Source organism: Mercenaria mercenaria, chromosome 3, assembly GCF_021730395.1.
Source record: "Mercenaria mercenaria strain notata chromosome 3, MADL_Memer_1, whole genome shotgun sequence".
Lineage (NCBI taxonomy): Eukaryota > Metazoa > Mollusca > Bivalvia > Venerida > Veneridae > Mercenaria > Mercenaria mercenaria.
In genome coordinates, this window is record NC_069363.1 from 68,872,189 (window position 1) to 68,896,107 (window position 23,919).

Genomic DNA, 23,919 nt, shown 5'->3' on the forward strand with positions numbered 1-23,919 from the left:
ACAGACGCCGGACATTGAGCGATCACAAAAGCTCACCTGAGCATTCAGGTGAGCTAAAAACAAGAAAGAAGGTCAGTAGGTCAAGGTCACAGTCAAGTGACATCATATTACTTGGGGTCATCAGGTAATTATAATTAAACAGTCTTGGAAATAGGATCAAACTAGAAAAGGCTTTTGTAAAAAAGCACATGTCTCCCCCAATGCAAAGTCCTATAGGCAAGAAGTCAATAGGGGTCAGGAGCGAAAGTCAAAGAGACACTGATGGTTGGCTGCAATAGGGATCATCTACTTGGCATGTAGAGTCATCCCGCTAAATTTCAACACTCTTGGCCTAGTGGTTCTCAAGTCACTGTTCAGGCTCCTGTGACCTTGACCTTTGATCAAGTAACCCCAAAATAAATAGGGGTCATCTACTCTGCATGTCTAATCATCCTATTAAGTTTCAACATTCTAGGTCAAGTGGTTCTCAAGTTATTTTCTGGAAATGATTTTACATGACCAGGCCCCTGTGACCTTGACCTTTAAAAGACTGACCCAAAAATCAATAGGGGTCATCTACTCTGCATGTTCAATCATCCTATGAAGTTTCAACATTCTGGGTAAAGTGGTTCTCAAGTTATTGATTGGAAATTGTTTTCCATGTTCAAGCTCCTGTGACCTTGACCTTTAACAGAGTGACCCCAAAATCGATAGGGGTCATCTACTCTGCATGTTCAATAATCCTATGAAGTTTCAACATTCTGGATCAAGAGGTTCTCAAGTTATTGATCGGAAACGGTTATCAATGTCAGGCCCCTGTGACCTTGACCTTTAACGGAGTGACCCCAGAATCAATAGGGGTCATCTACTCTGCATGACCAATCATCCTATGAAGTTTCAACATTCTGGGTCAAGTGGTTCTCTAGTTATTGATCGGAAAAGGTTTTCAATGTACAGGCCCCTGTGACCTTGACCTTTGACGGAGTGACCCCAAAAACAATAGGGGTCGTCTACTCCAGCAGCCCTACAACCCTATGAAGTTTGAAGGTTCTAGATCAAATGGTTCTCCAGTTATTGATCGGAAATGTGACGTACGGACAGGGCAAAAACAATACGTCTCCCCCAGGGGGAGAGACATAATTATTCTTTGGTTCTTATTATTATTTGAATTCACAATACAATGTATAATAACAGCATTTTATTTACATCTTGAATCGGTACATACACATAGTCCCAACACTTAGGGACTAAAAATATGCTTAGAAAATACATGTCCAAACAAGAGATCAGGGTGATCTTGGCACCCAACATTGAGTCATTTCTGAATGTTCCAAATTTCAAGACTAGCTAAAAATCCTAAAAGTAGGTAACTATGTCAGAATCCAGGTCATCACAGTCCATGGATCCAGTGACCTCTAATACCAATTGATAATTTTGGCTCCATACAAGGTACTTACATACCAAAGAGATTGGTCAATATATGAATATGCTATGAGCAAAGCACAAAAAAATATGTCACTAGCTATCAGGAAAGAGTTTCTAGAAAAGCTTCTTAGCTTACTACTCGATCCCTAGTATTGTAAAAATGTATTGTAATCACATGCTATTTGTTGAATAAAATATTGTTTAAACCAAATATGTCACTACGTCAAAATCAAGGTCAAGGTTCATTTTGGTACACAAAACTGTGCATGTGGTCCATGCATGTGGTCCAAATTTGAAAGCTGTAGCTTGAGAAATGTGGAAGTAGGTCACTAGATCAATTTCAAGGTCAAAGTTCATTTCAGTATACAAAACTATGCATGTGCTTCGAATTTGAAGGCTGTAGCTTGAGAAATGTGGAAGTGGGTTCTAGGTAAAAATCAAGGTCAAATTTCAATTCAGAACACAAAACTATTCATGTGGTCCAAATTTGAAGCCTGTAGCTTGAGAAATGTGAAAGTAGGTCACTAGGTCAATGTCAAGGTCAAAGTTGATTTCAGTTCACAAACCTGTGGTCTAAATTTGAAGGCTGTAGCTACAGAAATGTGAATGTAGGTCACTTGGTCAAGATCAAGGTCAACTCATGTGAAGGTTCATCTAGCCACTCAAAACTATACATGTGGTCCAAATTTGAATGTTGTAGGTTAAAAACAAAAAGTAGGTCACTAGATCAAAACAAGTGAATGAAGTATTGCCATGCAATACAAAGTCCCCTACTGGAAGGCACCTAATTTTCTCTACTGCAGTATAACATAATGAACTGATATCTGTCAATGATGCATAAACAATATTGTACTATATATACAATAAGTTATAACAACACACTTGGATTAAAATGTGCATATATAAAAACCCACGGTTGTTTTCATATTGAATTGTTTTGGCCGATTATAAAAAAGTTATCATATAAGTTATTTATAGTACCAACAAAGGGAAATTAATCTTAAAAAAAAACAAAAAAAAAAAAACAAGAGATCACAGAGTGATCTTGGCGCCCACCAATGTGCCATTTTTGAGTGTTCCAAATTTCAAGACTTACTGACTAGCTCAAGGTCAAATTTCATTTCCGTACACAACACTGTGCATGTGGTCCAAATTAGAAAGATGTAGCTTGAGAAATGTGAAAGTAGGTCACTAGATCAATTTCAAGGACAAAGTTCTTTGTACACAAAACTATGCATGTGCATCAAGTTTGAAGGCTGTAGTTTGAGAAATTTGAAAGTAGGTCACTAGGTCAATCTTAAGGTCAAAGTTTATTTCGGTACACAAAACTATGGAAGTGGTCCAAATTTGAAGGCTGTAGCTTGAGAAATGTGAAAGTAGGTCACTAGGTCAAAATCAAGGTCAAATTTCACTTCACAACACAAATCTATGCATGCGGTCCAAATTTGAAACATGTATCTTCAAAAATGTGAAAGTAGGTCACTAGGTCAATGTCAAGGTCAATGTTTGTTTTGGTACACAATCCTATGCATGTGGTCTAAATTTGAAGCCTGTAGCTACAGAATTGTGAAAGTAGGTCACTAGGTCAATCTTAAGGTCAAAGTTCATTTCGGTACACAAAACTATGCAAGTGGTCCAAATTTGAAGGCTGTAGCTTGAGAAATGTGAAAGTAGGTCACTAGGTCAAAATCAAGGTCAAATTTTGTTTTGAAATACAGAACTATGCATGTGGTCCAAATTTGAAGCCTGTACCTTCAAAAATGTGAAAGTAGGTCACTAGGTCAATGTAAAGGTCAAAGTTTGTTTCGGTACACAAAACCATGTATGTGGTCCAAATTTGAAGGCTGTAGCTTGAGAAATGTGAAAGTAGGTTACTAGGTCAAAATCAAGGCCAAATTGTATTTCGGAATACAGAACTACGCATGTGGTCCAAATTTGAAGCCTGTACCTTCAAAAATGTGAAAGTAGGTCACTAGGTCAATGTAAAGGTCAAAGTTTGTTTCGGTACATAAAACAATGCATGTGGTCCAAATTTGAAGGCTGTAGCTTGAGAAATGTGAAAGTAGGTCACTGGGTCAAAATCAAGGTCAAATTTCATTTCGGAACACGAAACTATGCATGTAGTCCAAATTGGAAGCCTGTACCTTCAAAAATGTGAAAGTAGGTCACTAGGTCAATGTCAAGGTCAAAGTTTTTTTCAGTGCACAAAACTATGCATGTGGTCCAAATTTGAAGGTTGTAGCTACAGAAATGTGAAAGTAGGTCACTAGGTCAAAATCAAGGTCAACTCATGTCAAGGTTCATCTTGCCACTCAAAACCATACATGTGGTCCAAATTTGAATGTTGTAGGTTATTGACAAGAAGTTTTTAAAAGCTATCCCTATATATGTCTATATGAACCATGTGACCCCCAGGGCGGGGCCATATTTGACCCTAGGGGGATAATTTTAACAAACTTGGTAGAGAACCACTAGATGGTGCTACATTACAAATATCAAAGCCCTAGGCTTTGTGGTTTGGACAAGAAGATTTTCAAAGTTTTTCCCTATATAAGTCTATGTAAACCATGTGACCCCCATGGCGGGGCCATATTTGACCCTAGGGGGATAATTTGAACAACCTTAGTAGAAGACCACTAGATGATGTCACATACAAAATATCAAAGCCCTAGGCCCTGTGGTTTTGGACAGGAGGTTTTTCAAAGTTTTTCCCTATATAAGTCTATATAAACCATGTGACCCCAGGGGCGGGGCCATATTAGACCCATGGGAAATAATTTGAATCTTCTTGGTAGAGGACCACTAGATGATGCTTCATACCAAATATCAAAGCCCTAGGCTCTGTGGTTTTGGACAAGAAGATTTTTAAAGTTTTTCCCTATATAAATCTATGTAAATTATAGAAATAAACAAAGGGCCGTAACTTACTAAAAAATTGTTGAACCAATCTGATTTTCAGGGGGACACAACTAGGGTACCAATACATCATTCTGACAAAGTTTGGTCAAAATCCCCCTGGTAGTTTCTGAGGAGATGCGATAACGAGAAATTGTTAACGGAAGGACGGACGGACGGACGGACGGAAGGACGCCGGACCACGGACGCAGAGTGATTTGAATAGCCCACCATCTGATGATGGTGGGCTAAAAAAAAAATCTACATAATATACATGTAAGTCCACAAGAAACTCTTTACCAGATAGAGATAGGTCAAAATACACCTAAAAATTGGATGTAACATGCATGTTGTACCACAGAAAAGTGGTCTTGATTTTTCTCTACGGCCAGTAATAAAAAAGTTACAATAAAATCTATTTATAGTAAAAACAAAGGGACATAATTCTGAAAACAAGGGTGCCTCATGGTGGTGAACATTTGGTCCAAGTTACATCAAAATCCCTCAATGCATGAAGAAGAAATGCTCCGGACAAAGTCATTCTTGAATTTGACCTTTGACCTCTAAATATGACCTTGACCTTAGACCTAGGGACCTGCTTCTTGCGCATGACAATCCGTCTTCTGTTGGTGAACATTTGTGCCAAGTTACATCAAAATCCCTCCATGCATGAAGAAGAAATGCTCCAGACAAAGCCATTCTTGTGTCTGACCTTTGGTCTCTAAGTGTGACCTTGACGTTAGTCCTTGGGCCTGGGTTTTGCACATGACATGTTGTCTCATCCAGGGAAATATTTGTGCCAACTGATATCTAAATCCTGTTTTGCATGACAAAGTTATAGACTGGATAGGAAAAAAATCCTATGGACCTTTGATCTCAAAGTGTGACCTTGACCTTTAAGCTAGGGTAATGGGTGTTGCGCATGACATGTCATCTCATCATGGGGAACATTTATGCCAAGTAATATTGTAATCCCTTGATGGATGACAGAGTTCTGGATCGGACAGGAAATCAAAGGCTTGAGATGTCTGGTGGTTGCGGGTCTTGCTAGATTTATTTTCATTTTAAATGCCAATCTCTAAATATTCATGTATAAGAAACAAATACTAATGTGCCTAATATCTAAGATAAACTCTGCCTGACCTTACATGAACAGCTGGAAGTCAGTGATGTAACCATGGGCTGGAATACCTAATCATTGACAGGTCTTATATAATCTAAATGGCTAGTGTGAATGGATAGAGGATGAATAAGAACTGCTTGATCATTGATAATTCATCCGCATTGTTCATGAATGGAACTACTTTGTGTAGCACATGAACATCTTTTGGATGTGATTTGGAATCAAATAAAGATGCTACATGATTGTCAGAAATACACTTAACTTTGGTAGCGGGATAAACCCGCAACCAAAAAACCTTACTGACCTTTGACCCCCAATTGTGACCTTGACCTTTGATCTAAGGGTCCGGGATTTGCGTATGACACGTCGTCTCATCATGGGGAACACTTGCGCCAAGTAATATTAAAATCCCTTAATGAATGTCAGAGTTATGGACCGGACACGAAACAGACCCTGTTCATGCTATGTTAACATTTGACTGCTAAGTGTGACCTTGACCTTTGAGCTAGGGGTCTGAAAGTTGTGCATGACACATCGTCTTATTATGAGATACATTTGTGCCAAGTAATATTAAAATCCCTTCATGGATGGCAGAGTTATGGACCGGACAGGAAAAAAGCCTTGTTGACTTTTGACCTCCAATTGTGACCTTGACCTTTAAGCTAGGGGTCCAGGTTTTGCGCACGACACGTCGTCTAATCATGGGGAACATTTGTGCCAAGTAAAATTAAAATCCCTTCACGGATGGGAGAGTTATGGACCGGACAGGAAAAAAGCCCTGTTGACCTTTGACCTCCAATTGTGAACTTGACTTTGGAGCCAGGGGTCCGAGTTTTGCGCATGACATGTCGTCTCATCATGGGGAACATTTGTGCTAAGTAATATTAAAATCCCTTCTTGGATGGGAGAGTTATGGACCGGACAGGAAAAGAGCCCTGTTGACCTTTGACCTCCAATTGTGACCTTGACCTTTGAAATCCCTTCATGGATGACAGAGTTACGGACTGGACACGAAATTGTGGACGGAAGGACGGAATGACGGAAAAGCGCATTCCTATAGTCCCCGAAACTGGTTTTCAACCAGTAGGGGACTAATAGGTGACCTTGACCCCAAACAAGAGAGATGGCATCATTAATGAGTTATATGCATTTTTTTTTGTTATTACGGAAACAGAGAATGCACATATAGTATAACTAATAACCAAACCCAGAAATTAGAATACTAAACAAACTAGAAGATGCTTTTGTAAACAAGAGATCACAGAATGATCTTGGCGCCCACCACTGAGCCATTTTTGAATGTTCCAATTTCAAGACTAGCTCAAGGTCAAATTTCATTTTGGTACACAACACATTTCAAGGTCAAAGTTCACTTCCGTATACAAAACTATGCATGTGCTTCAAATTTGGAGGCAGCAGCTTGAGAATTGTGAAAGTAGGTCACTTGATCAAAATCAAGGTCAAATTCCATTTTGGAACACAAAAATATGCATGTGGTCCAAATTTGAAGCCTGCAGCTTCAGAAATGTGAAAGTTGGTCACTAGGTCAATCTCATGATCAAAGTTCATTTCGGTACACAAAACTATGCATGTGGTCCAAATTTGATGGCTGTACCTTGAAAAATGTGAAAGTAGGTCACTAGGTCAAAATCACAGACAAATTTCATTTTTGAACACAAAACTATGCATGTGGTCAAAATTTGAAGACTGAACCTTCAAAAACATTGATGGTTGGCTGCAATAGGGATCATCTACTTGGCATGTCCAGTCATCCCATTAAGTTCCAACATTGTAGGCCTAGTGGTTCTCAAGTTATTGTTCAGTCTGCTGTGACCCTGACCTTTGACCAAGTGACCCCAAAATCAATAGAGGTCATTTACTTTCAGGGGTTCCATTTGACCCGGGACCCCGGGTCCGGACCCAGCAGATTTTCAAAAGACGCTCAAAGGACCCCGCAGAATACTTGCCTGTGCGTCCTTCAGGACCTGGGGGCATTTTCCTTTGATAATCCTTTCTCTTATCATTAATTTCCTTCAGTAAAACTATTTCCACGATAGACACGTGTATTCAAAATAACCACTTGTGGTCATGCTCTCCTGCCTTTAATCTCTGCTAAATCCCGCCCTTTCTCCTGTAGACATGCCTCGCTGATTTTTTATCAGCAAGTTACATCACGGTGAGTGCACATAGGTAACAAGAAATCAATGAAGTGTTGAAATTAATTGATAAAGCGAATCCTGTGTACTGTCAAAAAAGGCGCCAATTATTAAATTATCGTAAGCAGCTGATTACCGAGCATGTGAAAAGTGCCCTGCAAGATTTTTTAATGCCAACTTTAAATTAGACCATTGTTTAGTGTTTATCGTAATTTCAACAAGAAACTTCACAAATTTTGATGTATTTTGAAAGCAAAAATAAGTTTAGAATGTCCGTTCACGGGTCTAATTACACCCGATGTCATATGCATATTTCCAAAATTCCTTAAAAAAACCTGACTTTCAATGCAGTTTTTTATGATAAGTAGCAACATTATTTGAGGAACTATCGCTGATTTAGCTTAGTTTGCCAAATAGACTGAGCAAAAACTACTTTCCGATGACATTCTGAAAGTGTAACAGTATTCGGATAGTACATTTTGGATACATTTTTCTAGAGTGTTATAGCACTGTTCTGTTATTAAAAATTAAATGAAATATTGAAGAAAAACCTAATTAAAATAACATGAATTTTGATATTAGTTTACAATATGAGACTATGTGATCTGAGACTGACATTTTTATTATGCTGTAACAGGATCTTGGGTTTATTGTTTTCTTAGGTAAAGATCTACGTATTACTGAATAAAAAAATATAGTAAATTATACTGACGTGTTGGGACAGGACTCCTGTATTTTGGAAAAGGACCCTTCAAAATTTGGGCCCAAGGGTCCTGGGACTCTTGGGTTTTCGGGTCTAGTGGAACCCCTGTACTTTGCATGTCCAATCATCCTATTAAGTTTCAACATTCTGGGTCAAGTGGTTCTCAAGTTATTGATTGGAAAGAGTTTTCTATGTTCAGCCCCCTGTGACCTTGACCTTTGATGGAGTGACCCTAAAAACAATAGGGGCCATGCATCTACTCTGTAAGTCCTATCACCCTATAAAGTTTGAAGGTTCTAGGTCAAAGTGTTCTCAAGTTATTGACCAGAAATGGATTTCCATTTTATGTTCGCAGTAACTTTGACCTTTAATAGGCTAACCCCAAAATCAATAGAGGTCATCTATTCTGTATGTTCAATCATCCTATGAAGTTTCAACATTCTGGGTAAAGTGGTTCACAAGTTACTGGCCAGAAACGGTTTTCCATCTTCAGGCCCCTGTGACCTTGACCTTTAACATAGTGACCCCAAAATCAATAGGGGCCATCTACTTTGCATGATCAATCATCCTATGAAGTTTCAACATTCTAGGTCAAGTGGTTCTCAAGTTATTGATCGGAAATGGTTTTCAATGTTCAGGCCCCTGTGACCTTGACCTTTGATGGAGTGATCCAAAAATCAATAGGGGTCATTTCCTCTGCATGACCAATCATCCTATGAAGTTTCAACATTCTGGGTCAAGTGGTTCTCAAGTTATTGATTGGAAATGGTTTTCAATGTTCAGGCCCCTGTGACCTTGACCTTTGATGGAGTGACCCCAAAAACAATAGGGGTCGTCTACTCCAGCAGCCCTACCATCTTATGAAGTTTGAAGGTTCTAGATCAAATGTTTCTCCAGTTATTGATCAAAAAGAAGTGTGACGTACGTACGGACTAATGGATGGATAGAGCAAAAACAATACGTCTCCCCCCCCCCCCCACCGAGGGGAGGGTGGGGGGTGGGGAGACATAATTAATCATCAATCTACTAGGGTAGTTCATTCACTGCTAGGTGTAATAGGAAATTAATGAACAACTTGAATCATTCTCATTAGTGTCTGCAGACTTTAAGACCCTTCTACAGGTAAGGCCATAAAAAACCAGTTAACTACTTGGAGGGCCACTGGATATAAAATTATATTAGAAATCAAAATAAACAAAGGGTCATAACTCACTCAAAAATTGTTGAACCAGTCTGATTTTCAGGGGGACAAAACTAGGGTACCAATACATCATTCTGACAAAGTTTGGTCAAAATCTCCCCAGTAGTTTCTGAGGAGATGCGATAATGAGAAATTGTTAACGGACGGAAGGACAACGGACCACAGACGCAAAGTGATTTGAATAGCCCACCATCTGATGATGGTAGGCTAAAAATTAGGGACAAGAAAAACAATTATTTTTTACAGATTTTAGGGGTGTCCCATATTAAAGGTGTATATACCTCATCATCAGTAAATCTATCTCCCATAGTTGTGAGCAGCTCTCGAAGTCTTTCTTCATTGATATATCCTACAATGAGAACATATAAAGTCATCATCTCATCTACATAATTATTTCTCTATTAAAAACATTTCTTATAATTTTTTCTATGGACAGAATTTTTTTTTTTACATATATATACTTCAATATATACTTTTTCAATTCTAGCAATAAATTGGGCATGTCATCTTTTGATAGGATATGTGTTTGTGACAAAAGTTTGTAAGTCAATTAGGAGACCTAAGAACTGAAGCCAACTATGAATTAAAGTTTATGGTTGATTTATATACTTCAGTACATTATGATATTACATAACGGGTACAACTTATTATATAAATTTCAAAATTCTCAAGATGTTCTTTAATTTGTATTTTACCTGCGTTATTTTCATCAAAACAAGCAAAGGCGTTTCTTATCACATCTTCAGGGTCTGTGCCATTCAACTTCTCTCCAAACATAGTCAGGAACATTGTAAAATTGATAGGGCCTGGAGCACATGACATCATATCCTCTAAATACTGATCTGTGGGATCCTTTCCTGTTTAAATACAGTAATATTTCGTAACAACTACAGAACAAGATGGCTATCATGGCCCTATAACACTCATCTGAGCTTAGTTGCTTGCTTGAACAAATTTCTTTGCTAAAGCTTCAAAAACAAACAAGAGTGCCAGACTATCACAAAATACGCCCGTCATCAAACTTGGCCTAATTCAAGTGGCATAATCCAAGAGTGCCTGGGGCGATTTGGCTGGTTATCGAACTTGGCCGAGATATCATGCCCACAAACATTGTCAGCAAGTTAGGTGAATACTGGATGAAAACTGTTAGATTTAGAGAGTGGACAAGGCTAAATTTGCAGTTTTTCTAGTAATTCACAGGCCATAATCCAAGAATGCCTAGGGTGATTTGGCTATTTATCAAACTAGGCTGAGATATTATGCCCACAAACATTGTCAGTAAGTTTGGTGAAGATTGGATGAAAACTGTTTGACTTAGAGTCTAAGTTGAAATGTGTATCAAAAGTTATACATGTGGTCCAAATTCAACAAGAGGGCCAAGATGGCCCTAGGTCGCTCACCTGAGAAACAAACCATAACAGTGTAAACATGTTTGACCTAGTGATTTCATGGAAACAAATATTCTGACCAATTTTCATTAAGATTGGACCAAAAATGTGGTCTCTTAAGTGTAAACGAGCATTTTCTTCAATTTGACCTAGTGACCTAGTTTTTAAGCCAAGATGACCTACATTCGAATCTGACCTAGATTTGATCAAGGCAATCATTCTGACTAAATTTCATCAACATCAACTGAAAAATACAGCCTCTATCGCATACAAAATATTTTTCTTTGATTTGTCCTAGCGACCTAGTTTTTGACCCCGGATGACCCATATTCAAACTTTACCTTAATTTCATCAAGGCTATCATTTTGACCAAATTTCATGAAGATCAATGGAGAAATACAGTTCTTATTGCATACACAAGGTTTTTCTTTGATTTGACCTAGTGACCTAGTTTTTGACCACATATTCTAGCTTGACCTAGATTTCGTCAAGGCAATCATTCTGACTAAATTTTATGAATATTCAGTGTAAAATGCAGCCCCTATTGCGTACCTAAGGTTTTTCTTTAATTTGACCGGGTGACCTAGTTTTTGATCCTAGAAGACCCATATTCAATCTCCACCTTTATTTCATACAGACAAACATTCTCATTAAATTTCAAGAAGATCCGATGTAAATGCAGCCCCTATCGCATACACAAGGTTTTCCTTTGATTAAACATAGTGACCTAGTTTTTGAGCCCGGATGACCCATATTTGAACTTGACCTAGATTTCATCAAGGTAATCATTCTGACCAAAATTCATGAAGATCAATTGAAAAATACAGCCTTTATCGCATACACAAGGTTTTTCTTTGATTTGACCTAGTGACCTAGTTTTTGACCTCAGATGACCCATTTTCGAACTTGGCCTAGATTTCATCAGGGTAATCATTCTGACCAAAATTCATGAAGATCAGTTTAAAAATACAGCCTCTATCGCATACACAAGCCAATGTCGACGGACGACAGATGACCGACGACGGACGCCGAACATCCAGCGATCACAATAACTCACCTGAGCATTGTGAGCTAAAAACAAGAAAGAAGGTCAGCAGGTCAAGATTTTCCAGATAAGAATTGAAATCTGTATCAAAAATTATACAGGCAGTCCAGATTTCTATGCTTTAACTTCAACAAGAGGGGCATGATGACCCTGGATCGCTCACCTGAGTAATATGAGCTACATGTTTCAAATGTCAAACTGATGATTTTTAGAAATTTTTTGGAAGATTTTTCGATGTACAATCAAGTAACCCCTGGGGCGGGGCTAATTTTATCCTGGGGGGTCATGATTTGAACAAAGTTTGTAAAAGTCTACTAGGCAATGTTACATATCAAATATCTAAGATCTTGGCCTTTTGGTTTATTTTAAGCAAATTTATGAAGATTTCCCTATGTACAATCAAGTAACCCCTGGGGCTGGGTCAATCTGACCCTGGGGGGTCAAGATTTGAACAAATTTTGTAGAGGTCCTCTAGGCAATGCTACATGTCAAATACCTAAGCTCTAGGCATTCTGGTTTATTTTTAGAAAATTTTGAAGATTTTTCTATGTACAATCAAGTAACCCCATGGGGCGGAGTCATGATTTGAACAAATTTGTAGAGGTCCACTAGGCAATGCTACATGTGAAATATCTAAGATCTAGGCCTTCTGGTTTATTTTAAGAACATTTTTGAAGATTTTTCTATGTAAAATCAAGTGACCCCTGGGGCGGGGCCAATTTTACCCTGGGGGTCATGATTTGAACAAAGTTTGTAGCAGTCTATTAGGCAATGTTACATATCAAACAAGTTCCTTGAAAATGGTGAGTTTTTAAAGGCGTTTGACTGTCCGGAAGTGGGGCCTCTTTAGACAGTCCTTTTTCGGAATTCAATGGTTATATCAGTATACTGACACTTGTTTTATAGAGTAATATACACGCTATCATAACAAAAACTACAAAACAGTGTCAGTATACTAATATAAACATTAAATTCCAGAAAAAGGACTGCCTAAAGGGGGCCCCACTTCCGGGCAGTCAAACGCCTTTAAAAACTCACCATTTTCAAGGAACTGTTACACATGTTTGTTTTGATGCATTTGCAATAGCGTGCGAGTGTTGAAATTTCACATAACTAAGTGGAACACAGTTTTCAGCAATTGTTTATTTTTATTTCTTTACAAATGGCATTCATTTTCAAAGAGGGACAACTTTTTCAGAATATTTTCAGTACGGGACAGTACGGCAGAACATGTAGTGGTCAGTTAAAATATTGGTAACGATGTTGTTCGTTTATAAAATATTTCTGTGTTTTGGTGATATACTCCTAAACCTTAAGGATGTTACTAAGAAGCAAATAATTTCATTAGTCAAAATCATTTTAACATAATATGAATGTTTCTTTTTTTGGGGAAAGGGGGTGGGGGGGGGGGGGGGCAGTGGGGGTGACCAGGTGAGGGTACAAAATTTCACATGTTGATTATAAATATAGATGGAAAATTAAAAATGATGAAAAAACTAGAAATGTGTCCATAGGACACAGATGCACCCACTACATAACAAAGGACACAAATTTTTTCCTAGTTCAGGGGCCATAACTCCTACAATACTGAATGAATCCGGGCGGGAAACCCCAGGTGCACAACTGCACATGCTGACCAACATTCCTGTAAACTTTGGTGACTCTAGGTCAAGTACTTTTGGAGCTACACGCGACACAACATTAAAATGACCAATTTTTAACTAAGTCAGGGGCCATAACTGCTACATGACTAAATGAATCTGGACACGAAACCCCAGGTGCACAACTACACATGCTGACCAACATTCCTGTAAAGTTTTGTGACTCTACATCAAAAACTTATGGAGCTAGGCGCGACACAACACTATAATGACCAATTTTTACAAAGTCAGGGGCCATAACTCCTACACGACTGAATGAATCCGGACACAAAACCCCAGGTGCACAACTACACGTGCTGACCAACATTCCTGTAAAGTTTTGTGACTCTACGTCAAATACTTTTGGAGGTAGGCGCGACACAACATTCTCGGACGGATGGACGGACAAGAGCAAATCTATATGCCCCCCCCCCCCCCCCACCAAAGTGGGGGCATAAAAATGGGGATGCATGATAGGGGTGGTGGGCAAGACTAAGTGGAGGTGGGGGAACGGTACAACTTTGCATGCTGATAAATATTCATGGAAGGTTTGAAAAGAAATAATAATAAAAAGGGTTTTTTGTGTGTGTGTGTGGGGGGGGGGGGGGGGGGGGGGTGTGACCAAGGCAAGGTGGTGACCAGGTGTGGGTACAGAACTTCACATGTTTATAATAAATTTTCATGGAAAAGAATTAAAGAAATTTAATGAAATTTTACCAATTGGTTGGTTTGTTATGTACAAATCTGTAGATTTTTAAACATTTAAAGGGCAATAACTCTAAGGAAAATTAACCAATTGAAAAAAAAAAAGACAAGCATCATCGAAGTTGTTGGTTGTTGGTTCATATTTATTTTAAGTTTCATGAAATTCTACCAGCTTATTACTGAGAAATGGCTTCAGACGTGGATTTTTCATTAAATCAAGGGCAATAACTCTAAGGGAAATTGACCAACCCCAAAAAAAACTTGACGGGCATCATCGAAGTTTGTTGGTGCATGTTAATTTTAAGTTTTATGAAATTCTACCTGATAGTTACTGAGCAATGGCTGCGGACGGACATTTTTCATTAAATCAAGGGCAATAACTCTAGGGGAAATTGACCAACCCCAAAAAAAACTTGACGGGCATCATCGAAGTTTGTTGGTGCATGTTAATTTTAAGTTTTATGAAATTCTACCTGATAGTTACTGAGCAATGGCTGCAAACGGACATTTTTCATTAAATCAAGGGCAATAACTCTAGGGGAAATTGACCAATCAAAAAAAAACTTGACAGGTATCATTACAGTATGCTGGTTCATGTTTATTTAAAGTTTCATGAAATTCTACCACCTAGTTACTGAGAAATGGCTGCGGACGGACTGACAACGCCATTCAATACCCCTCTCCCGATTTCATTGGCGGGGGATAATATCTAAGATCTAGGCCTTCTGGTTTATTTTTAGCAAATTTATGAAGATTTCCCTATGTACAATTGACAGGTTTCTATTTTTGATTTACATTAATCAAAGTATTTTAATTACGATGCAACATAGGAATTACTTCATCAAAGATTTTCATTTATTTCACGTCTCTTTAAAGATGTACTATGCTCACCTTTTACATAAATATTTCATCACTGCATATTGATCTAAATCTAGAAAATCCCCATTAAACATCTTTGCCTTGGCTAAATATATAAACTAACTGCGTATACTGCAATCATAATTAAATGTCTGTAAAATAACAACATTTGTTTCAGACAAATTTCCAGACTTTTAGTAGCCTAATATATTTACACATTAATTAGCATGTAGCATTTAAACCTTGCATACCACCTTTCATACTCACAAACATGGTTATTTTATACTTCCATAAATGATATGCGATAATTGTTCATAGATTTAAAATAACATAATGCTAATAATAATGTATGTGGACAATGAAAACTACAATAAACTTCACTTTCAGCAACAAAAACAAACAACTCTGTCAATTATTTGACGATGATGATATATTTAGCAACCACAGCTGATAAAGAAATCAATGGCTTATCAGCTGGAATTCTAGTGATTTCTAGGGGTTAGTGTACTTTTTTCCCCATAAAATCTTTTTTTGCCATGCTACAAAAACATAAAAACTACCATTTAAAAGGTGATAAAATTGTCTTTCTAACAGTATAAAACATTCATAAATCTGATTTACAGTCATTCCAGATGCCCCAGTAATTAGTTAATCTGGCCACTGTTTATTGACAGTTTGTTGTTAATTGCTTTATTACTCGCCGCGGGCAATATGTACTCCTTTCAAATGCAAACGCGGGTGGCGTAGTGCTCATTAATATTCATATGACTTGTATCAGAAGACAGCCGATTGGACGACCTACACGTAGGTGTGTCTTAAATTTGCATACGACCCCCCAAACCGGAGAAATCGTTCCGTAAAGTTGACGTGAAAAATACGCCCAAATATACCATATTCGCTGAATTAACATTTATTTTTAATAAATACAAACCCTAACAATTAATATTATACCAAAATTATGTTTGGGAACCTATTACAAGTATGCCGCATTTTCATTTTAAATTCAAACTCCCCGCTTCTATTTTTTTTTCACTCGGCGGTCCGCCATGTTGGAAAATTGATCAATTAGGTCAATGCGGTTAATTGATTGATTCGGCTCGAAAATCATGTAAAAAGACCTATTTTCACCGGTTTTTATTTGGAAAATATGTATGTCTGTAAAAAATATTAATAACTGACTGAAACTACGAAGCAGAAGTAATATTTATTGAGAAAATTGAATGTCGGAATAACGCTGACGAACAGCTGACCGGAATTTCACTTTCGTTATGAATTATTTTCTTATTTAAGGAAAAGAGTCACGATTTGCCCCCAGAAATGAATGTTCCAAGAAAGTGTTTTTATTTCCAACTAGAACTGTCACAGGAGTGACTCATACCCCCACCATACGGTTTTGTCACAGAAGAATGGCAACCATAAGGAACCTTAAAAATACTTGGAGTACTTCATCCTGGGCTTCCACATATAAGTAATACTAGTATAATACTAGTATAGTAATACTAGTAAATATTTTAAATCTCTAATATTAGAGATACACTAAAAATGAATACAAACAAGAGGACCATGATGGTCCTGAATCGCTCACCTCTTCCCATATGACCCAGTTTTGAGAATGACGTCGTTTTTTCTATTATTTGACATAGTGACCTAGTTTTTGAGCTCATGTGACCAAGTTTTGAACTTGACCTAGATATTACCAAGATAAAAATTCTGATAAATTTTCATGAAGATCCATTGAAAAATATGGTCTCTAGAGAGGTCACAAGGTTTTTCTATTATCTGACTTATTGACCTAGTTTTCGAAGGTACGTGACCCTGTTTTGATCTTTACCTAGATATCATCAAGGTGAACATTCTCACTAATTTTCATGAAGATCTCATGAAAAATATGGCCTCTAGAGAGGGCACAAGGTTTTTCTATTTTTATATCTACTGGCCTAGTTTTTGACCGCACATGACCCAGTTTCGAAACTGACCTAGATATCATCAAGGTGAACATTCAGATCAATTTTCATGTAGACCCATTGAAAAATATGGCCTCTAGAGAGGTCAAAAGATTTGTCTAATTTTAGACCTACTGACCTAGTTTTTGACCGCAGTTGACCCAGTTTCAAACTTGGCCTATATATCATCAAGTTGAACATTCAGACTAAATTTCATACAGATCCCATGAAAAGTATGGCCTCTAGAGAGGTCACAAGGTTTTTTTTATTATCTGACCTACTGACCTAGTTTTTTAAGGCACGTGACCCATTTTCAAACTTGACCTGGATATCATCAAGGTGAACATTCTGACCAATTTTCATGAAGATCCATTCAAGGGTATGGCCTCCAGAGAGGTCACAATGTTTTTCTATTTCAAGACCTACTGACCTAGTTTTTGATCGCAGTTGACCCAGTTTCAAACTTGACCTATATATCATCAAGATAAACATTCAGACCTATTTCCATACAGATTCCATGAAAAATATGGCCTCTAGAGAGGTCACAACGTTTTTTCATTATTTGACCTACTGACCTACTTTTTGAAGGCACATGACCCACTTTCGAACTTGACCTAGATATCATCAAGATGAACATTCTGACCAATTTTTATGGAGATCCATTCACAAGTATGGACTCTAGAGAGGTCACAAGGTTTTTCTATTTTTAGACCTACTGACCTAGTTTTTGAAGGCACATGACCCTGTTTCAATCTTGATCTAGATATCATCAAGATGAACATTCAGACCAACTTTCATACAGATCCCATGAAAAATATGGCCTTTAGAGAGGTCACAAGGTTTTTCTATTATTTGACCTACTGACCTAGTTTTTGACGGCATGTGACCCACTTTCGAACCTGACCTAGATATCATCAAGGTGAACATTCAGACCAACTTTCATACAGATCCCATGAAAAATATGGCCTCTAGAGAGGTCACAAGGTTTTTCTATTATTTGACCTACTGACCTAGTTTTTGATGGCAAGTGACCCACTTTCGAACTTGACCTAGATATCATCAAGGTGAACATTCTGACCAATTTTCATGAATATCTCATGAAATATATGGCCTCTAGAGAGGTCACAAGGTTTTTCTATTTTCAGACCTACTGACCTAGTTTTTGATCGCACATGACCCAGTTTCAATCTTGATCTAGATATCATCAAGATGAACATTCAGACCAACTTTCATACAGATCCCATGAAAAATATAGCCTTTAGAGAGGTCACAAGGTTTTTCTATTATTTGACCTACTGACCTAGTTTTTGATGGCACGTGACCCAGTTTCGAACTTGACCTAGATATCATCAAGGTGAATGTTCTGACCAATTTTCATGAAGATCTTATGACATATATGGCCTCTAGAGAGGTCAAAAGGTTTTTCTATTTTTAGACCTACTGACCTAGTTTTTGAAGGTATGTGACCCAGTTTCAAACTTGACCTAGATATCATCAAGGTGAACATTCTGACCAATTTTCATGAAGATCTTGTGAAATATATGGCCTCTAGAGAGGTCACAAGGTTTTTCTATTTTTAGACCTACTGACCTAGTTTTTGACAGCACCTGACCCAGTTTCAAACTTGATCTAGATATCATCAAGATGAACATTCTGACCAACGTTCATAAAGATCCCACAAAAAATGTGACCTCTAGAGTGGTCACAAGCAAAAGTTTACGGACGGACGCACGGACGGACGACGGACGCTGCGTGATCACAAAAGCTCACCTTGTCACTATGTGACAGGTGAGCTAAAAAGTGTCTTACCGACCCATGTTACCACGGAAAAATGTTTTTACTTTTTACATAGGACTTATAATAAAAAAGTTAGAAAAATACCTAAAATATTGAAAATCTAAAAATAGGATTTCTAAAAATAGACTAATTCCTGGAATTTAAGGGGAAGAAACTCAGTACAAAGGTTAAAAAAAAGTTACTTCCCTTTGGCTCTAAGCCAATCAGAATGAGATATAGTGACAAGAGGACCATGATGGTCCTGAATCGCTCACCTGTCCCAACATGACCCAGTTTTGAACTGAGTATGACGTCGTTTTTTTTCTATTATTTGACATAGTGACCTAGTTTTTGAGCTCATGTGACCCAGTTTTGAACCTGACCTAGCTATCATAAAGATGAACATTCAGACCAACTTTCATACAGATCCCATGAAAAATATGGCCTCTAGAGAGGTCACAAGGTTTTTTCATTATTTGATCTACTGACCTAGTTATTGATGGCACGTGACCCAGTTTCGAACTTGACCTAGATATCATCAATGTGAACATTCTGACCAATTTTCATGAAGATCCATTCAAAAGTATGGCCTCTAGAGAGGTCACAAGGTTTTTCTATTTTTAGACCTAATGACCTAGTTTTTGACCGCAGCTGACCCAGTTTCAAACTTGCCCTAGATATCATCAAGATGAACATTCAGACCAACTTTCATACAGATCCCATGAAAAATATGGCCTCTAGAGAGGTCACAAGGTTTTTCTATTATTTGACCTACTGACCTAGTTTTTGAAGGTACATGACCCAGTTTCAAACTTGACCTAGATAACATCAAGGTGAACATTCTGACCAATTTTCATGAAGATCTTGTGAAAAATATGGCCTCTAGAGAGGTCACAAGGTTTTTCTATTTTTAGACCTACTGACCTAGTTTTTAACCACAGTTGACCCAGTTTCAAACCTGGCCTAAATATCATCAAGATGAACATTCAGACCAATCTTCATACAGATCCCATGAAAAATATGGCCTCTAGAGAGGTCACAAGGTTTTTTTATTATTTGACCTACTGACCTAGTTACTGATGGCACGTGACCCAGTTTCAAAACTGACCTAGATATCATCAAGTTGAACATTCTGACCAATTTTCATGAAGATCCATTCAAAAGTATGGCCTCTAGAGAGGTCACAAGGTTTTTCTATTTTTAGACCTACTGACCTAGTTTTTGACCGCAGCTGACCCAGTTTCGAACTTGACCTAGATATCATCAAGATAAACATTCAGACCAATTTTCATACAGATCCCATGAAAAATATGGCCTCTAGAGAGGTCACAAGGTTTTTCTATTATTTGACCTGCTGACCTAGTTTTTGAAGGCACGTGACCCAGTTTCGAACTTGACCTAGATATCATCAAGGTAAACATTTTGACCAATTTTCATGAAGATCTTTTGAAAAATATGGCCTCTAGAGAGGTCACAAGGTTTTTCTATTTTTAGACCTACTGACCTAGTTTTTGACCGCACATGACCCAGTTTCGAACTTGACCTAGATATCATCAAGATAAACATTCTGACCAACTTTCATAAAGATCCCATGAAAAATGTGACCTCTAGAGAGGTCACAAGCAAAAGTTTACGCACGGACGCACGGACGGACGCACGGACGACGGACGCTGCGCGATCACAAAAGCTCACACTGTCACTTTGTGACATGTGAGCTAAAAATACATCAAAATTAACCTTAAATTCTAGGTAAAAGGGGACACAATTCAAGAAAAATAGTGTCAGAGTTATGCACCTTGTGTCACATGATGTGGGTGATGAGGTGGAACATCTATTTTAAGTCTGAATCAAATCCATTCAGTAGTAACTGAGATAAAGTGAAAATACATCAAAATCAACCTTAAATTCTAAGTAAAAAGGGGCATAATTCATAAAAAAAATGGTGTCAGAGTTATGCACCTTATGTCACATGATGTGGGTGATGAGGTGGAACATCTATTTTAAGTTTGAATCAAATCCATTAGTAATAACTGAGATATAGTGAAAATACAACAAAATTAACCTTAAATTCTAAGTAAAAGGGGACATAATTCATGAAAACTTGGTGTCAAGAGTTATGCACCTTGTGTCACATGATGTGGGTGATAAGGTGGAACATGTATTTTAAGTTTGAATCAAATCCATTTGGTAATAACTGAGATAATAGATTTCGGGACGGGATGGGGGACGGGACGCGACGCGACAAAACTGACTCCTATATACCCCCCTCAAACATGTTTGGTGGGGGTATAATTAAAGTCTGTTAATAATTGTTATTACTTACGCAATTTCAATGCATAAAAGGACGATTTTTCATACGCGTTTCGTACTCAACCTGTTCGTACCTAATGGGTACGAAAAAAATGAAAATATCAATTCAATAGTATTGTTCATACATAGCACGTGTCTAATGATTATTATATATTATTTTTGTTTCGGAAATCATTTGAAAAGTATATGTATAATAATTTAAAATGTATAGTCATATACTGATACAGTTTACACTATGTATTTCAGAATTACATCATGAGTCATGACCGGTCTAAGCCATTTTGCCAGTTCCTGGAATATCTGATACATTAAATTTCTTAATTATTTAAAATGATAGATTGAGTTTTTATATGCTTTATTTTAGAATCCTAGTCCTATACATTATGTCTTGTATGTCTTATGAAAAAAACAGTGAGAATATGGTAACATACTTGAACTTGGACAGCGTTGGAGTTGAGATATAACAATTAGAAAAAAAAAAAAATCGTAACCATGTCTCATTGTAAGTGAAATATAAAGGCAACTATACACCTTATGCCAAAACAGACACCAGAAATGTATTCTACAGGAAAAATACCATAAGTATGCCAAATTTCAGCTACTTATCATTTAAAATGAGTGGAAGACCAAACATTATTGTAAACATAGGAGTTTTAACGGTCCGCGACTGCGAATCAGTTCCTTATTATTTATATAGAGGAAAAATACCAGAAAAAATGACGTTTTAAGAAATTTCAAATCTTCATAACTTTTTTATTTTTTAAGATATTTCAAAAATTTAAAAAGTTCTTTGTTTGATTATGTAAGCAGAATAAGAATATGTTATTAAAACACTGGTAAAGCTACTTTGAAAAATCAGCTGTGGTTGCTAATATATTCAATTCTTAAAAAATGGCCGCCATTTTGATGACGTCATAACTCGGTCCAGTCGCAGAGTTCAGAATGGTGACATGGCTTAGAATGAACTTCAGACATTACGGAACAGATCTTTTTTCCAATCGCACGGGACCAAAAATATGGCTCTAAGCGAATACACTATAAGAAGAGGTGAGATGCCAGTTGCTTCTTGCTTTTTACTCTTTGTATATGAGTAAAACCGCTTAGAGTTATTGGTCAAATCCTGATCGACTGTGGATTTGATGTAGTTACTGTGGGCTCTGCGCATCTACCTCTGGGTCTCGGCTTTCAAGGACTTGTATTTATCCCAATCCTTCTTGCTACTGGTTGATTTGGCCTTCTTGTAGGCTCTTGCCTTGTGTTGACTTAGGCGTCGAGTCTTTGTAGACACCCAAAGATGCGTAAATCGTGAAGAACTGGTCTTTGTTGGGACATGCGTCTCAATGATGCCGAGCAATCTGGTTTTGAAGGTGGACCACATGTCATCCAAAGTTGTAAAATGGCAGTCCAAGAATGATGTACATAGGTCAAAACAGGCTCGCTTGATGTTGTCTTGGTTTATCTTTTTCCAGAGGAGTATCTTTCGTCTAGGAGGTCTTGAATGGGTAACTTCATGCGTTGTATCGAAAAGAACTATATCGTGATCACTTTTAACGCCAATTGGTGGTAGGGGTTTACAGCATGTCATGAAGGCTGGATGGGAAGTTAAGACAGGATCAAAGGTATTCTCATTCCGCGTGGGGAAGTCTACCATCTGTTCAAGGGAAAGATCATGTGACAGATCCAGGAAGCGCAGACTGACTCTGTGTAGGTAATTGCTGTCAGTGATGATGTTGTCTGCCCACTGGATGTCAGGGACGTTGAAGTCACCAGACACAATGAATACAGCCTTCTTGTGAGTAGACCTCAGTGCAGATATCTCATAGATGTTGAGAAGATACTGGTCGTCAACCCTATCTGAAGGCCTGTAATAAGCTCCGATGACCATCTGCTTCTTCTTAGGTAGCTGGAGGGACCCAGAGATAAACTAGAAAATGCTTCTGTAAAAAAGCGCATGTCTCCCCCAATGCAAAGTCCTATAGGCAAGAATAGGGTTCAGGAGCGAAAGGCAAAGAGACACTGATGGCTGGCTGCAATAGGGATCATCTACTTGGCATGTCCAGTCATCCCGCTAAATTTCAACACTCTTGGCCTAGTGGTTCTCAAGTTACTGTTCAGGCTCCTGTGACCTTGACCTTTCATCAAGTGACCTCAAAATAAATAGGGGTCATCTACTCTGCATGTCCAATCATCCTATTAAGTTTCAACATTGTAGGTCAAGTGGTTCTCAAGTTATTTCCAAAAAATGATTTTACATGAACAGGCCACTGTGACCTTGACCTTAAATAGACTGACCCCAAAATCAATAGGGGTCATCTACTCTGCATGTTCAATCATCCTATGAAATTTCAACATTCTGAGTCAAGTGGTTCTCAAGTTATTGATCGGAACTGGTTATCAATGTTCAGGTCACTGTGACCTTGACCTTTAAGGGAGTGACCCCAAAAACAATAGGGGTCATTTACTCTGCATGAACAATCATCCTATGAAGTTTCAACATTCTGGGTCAAGAGGTTCTCAAGTTATCGATTAGAAATGGTTTTCCATGTTAAGACCCCTGTGACCTTGACCTTTAACAGAGTGACCCTAAAATCAATAGGGGTCATCTACTCTGCATGACCAATCATCCTATGAAGTTTCATCGTTCTGGGTCAAGTGGTTCTCAAGTTACTGACCGGAAATGGTTTTCAATGTTCGGGCCCCTGTGACCTTGACCTTTAACAGAGTGACCCTAAAATCGTTAGGGGTCTTCTACTCTGCATGACCAATCATCCT

General features: G+C 37.9%; 1 protein-coding gene across 1 annotated transcript in view; it reads right to left on the reverse strand.

Moving 5' to 3' along the window:
- LOC123524459 (myosin regulatory light polypeptide 9-like) overlaps positions 1-23,919 on the reverse strand; it is a 76,998-nt gene that overhangs the window by 19,143 nt on the left and 33,936 nt on the right. Inside the window, exons 3-4 of the mRNA XM_045302668.2 lie at positions 10,178-10,339; positions 9,764-9,831 (exon numbers count right to left, since the gene is read on the reverse strand). Of these exons, the coding sequence (XP_045158603.1) occupies positions 9,764-9,831; positions 10,178-10,339 (230 nt within the window). The remainder of the gene's footprint in view (positions 1-9,763; positions 9,832-10,177; positions 10,340-23,919) is intronic.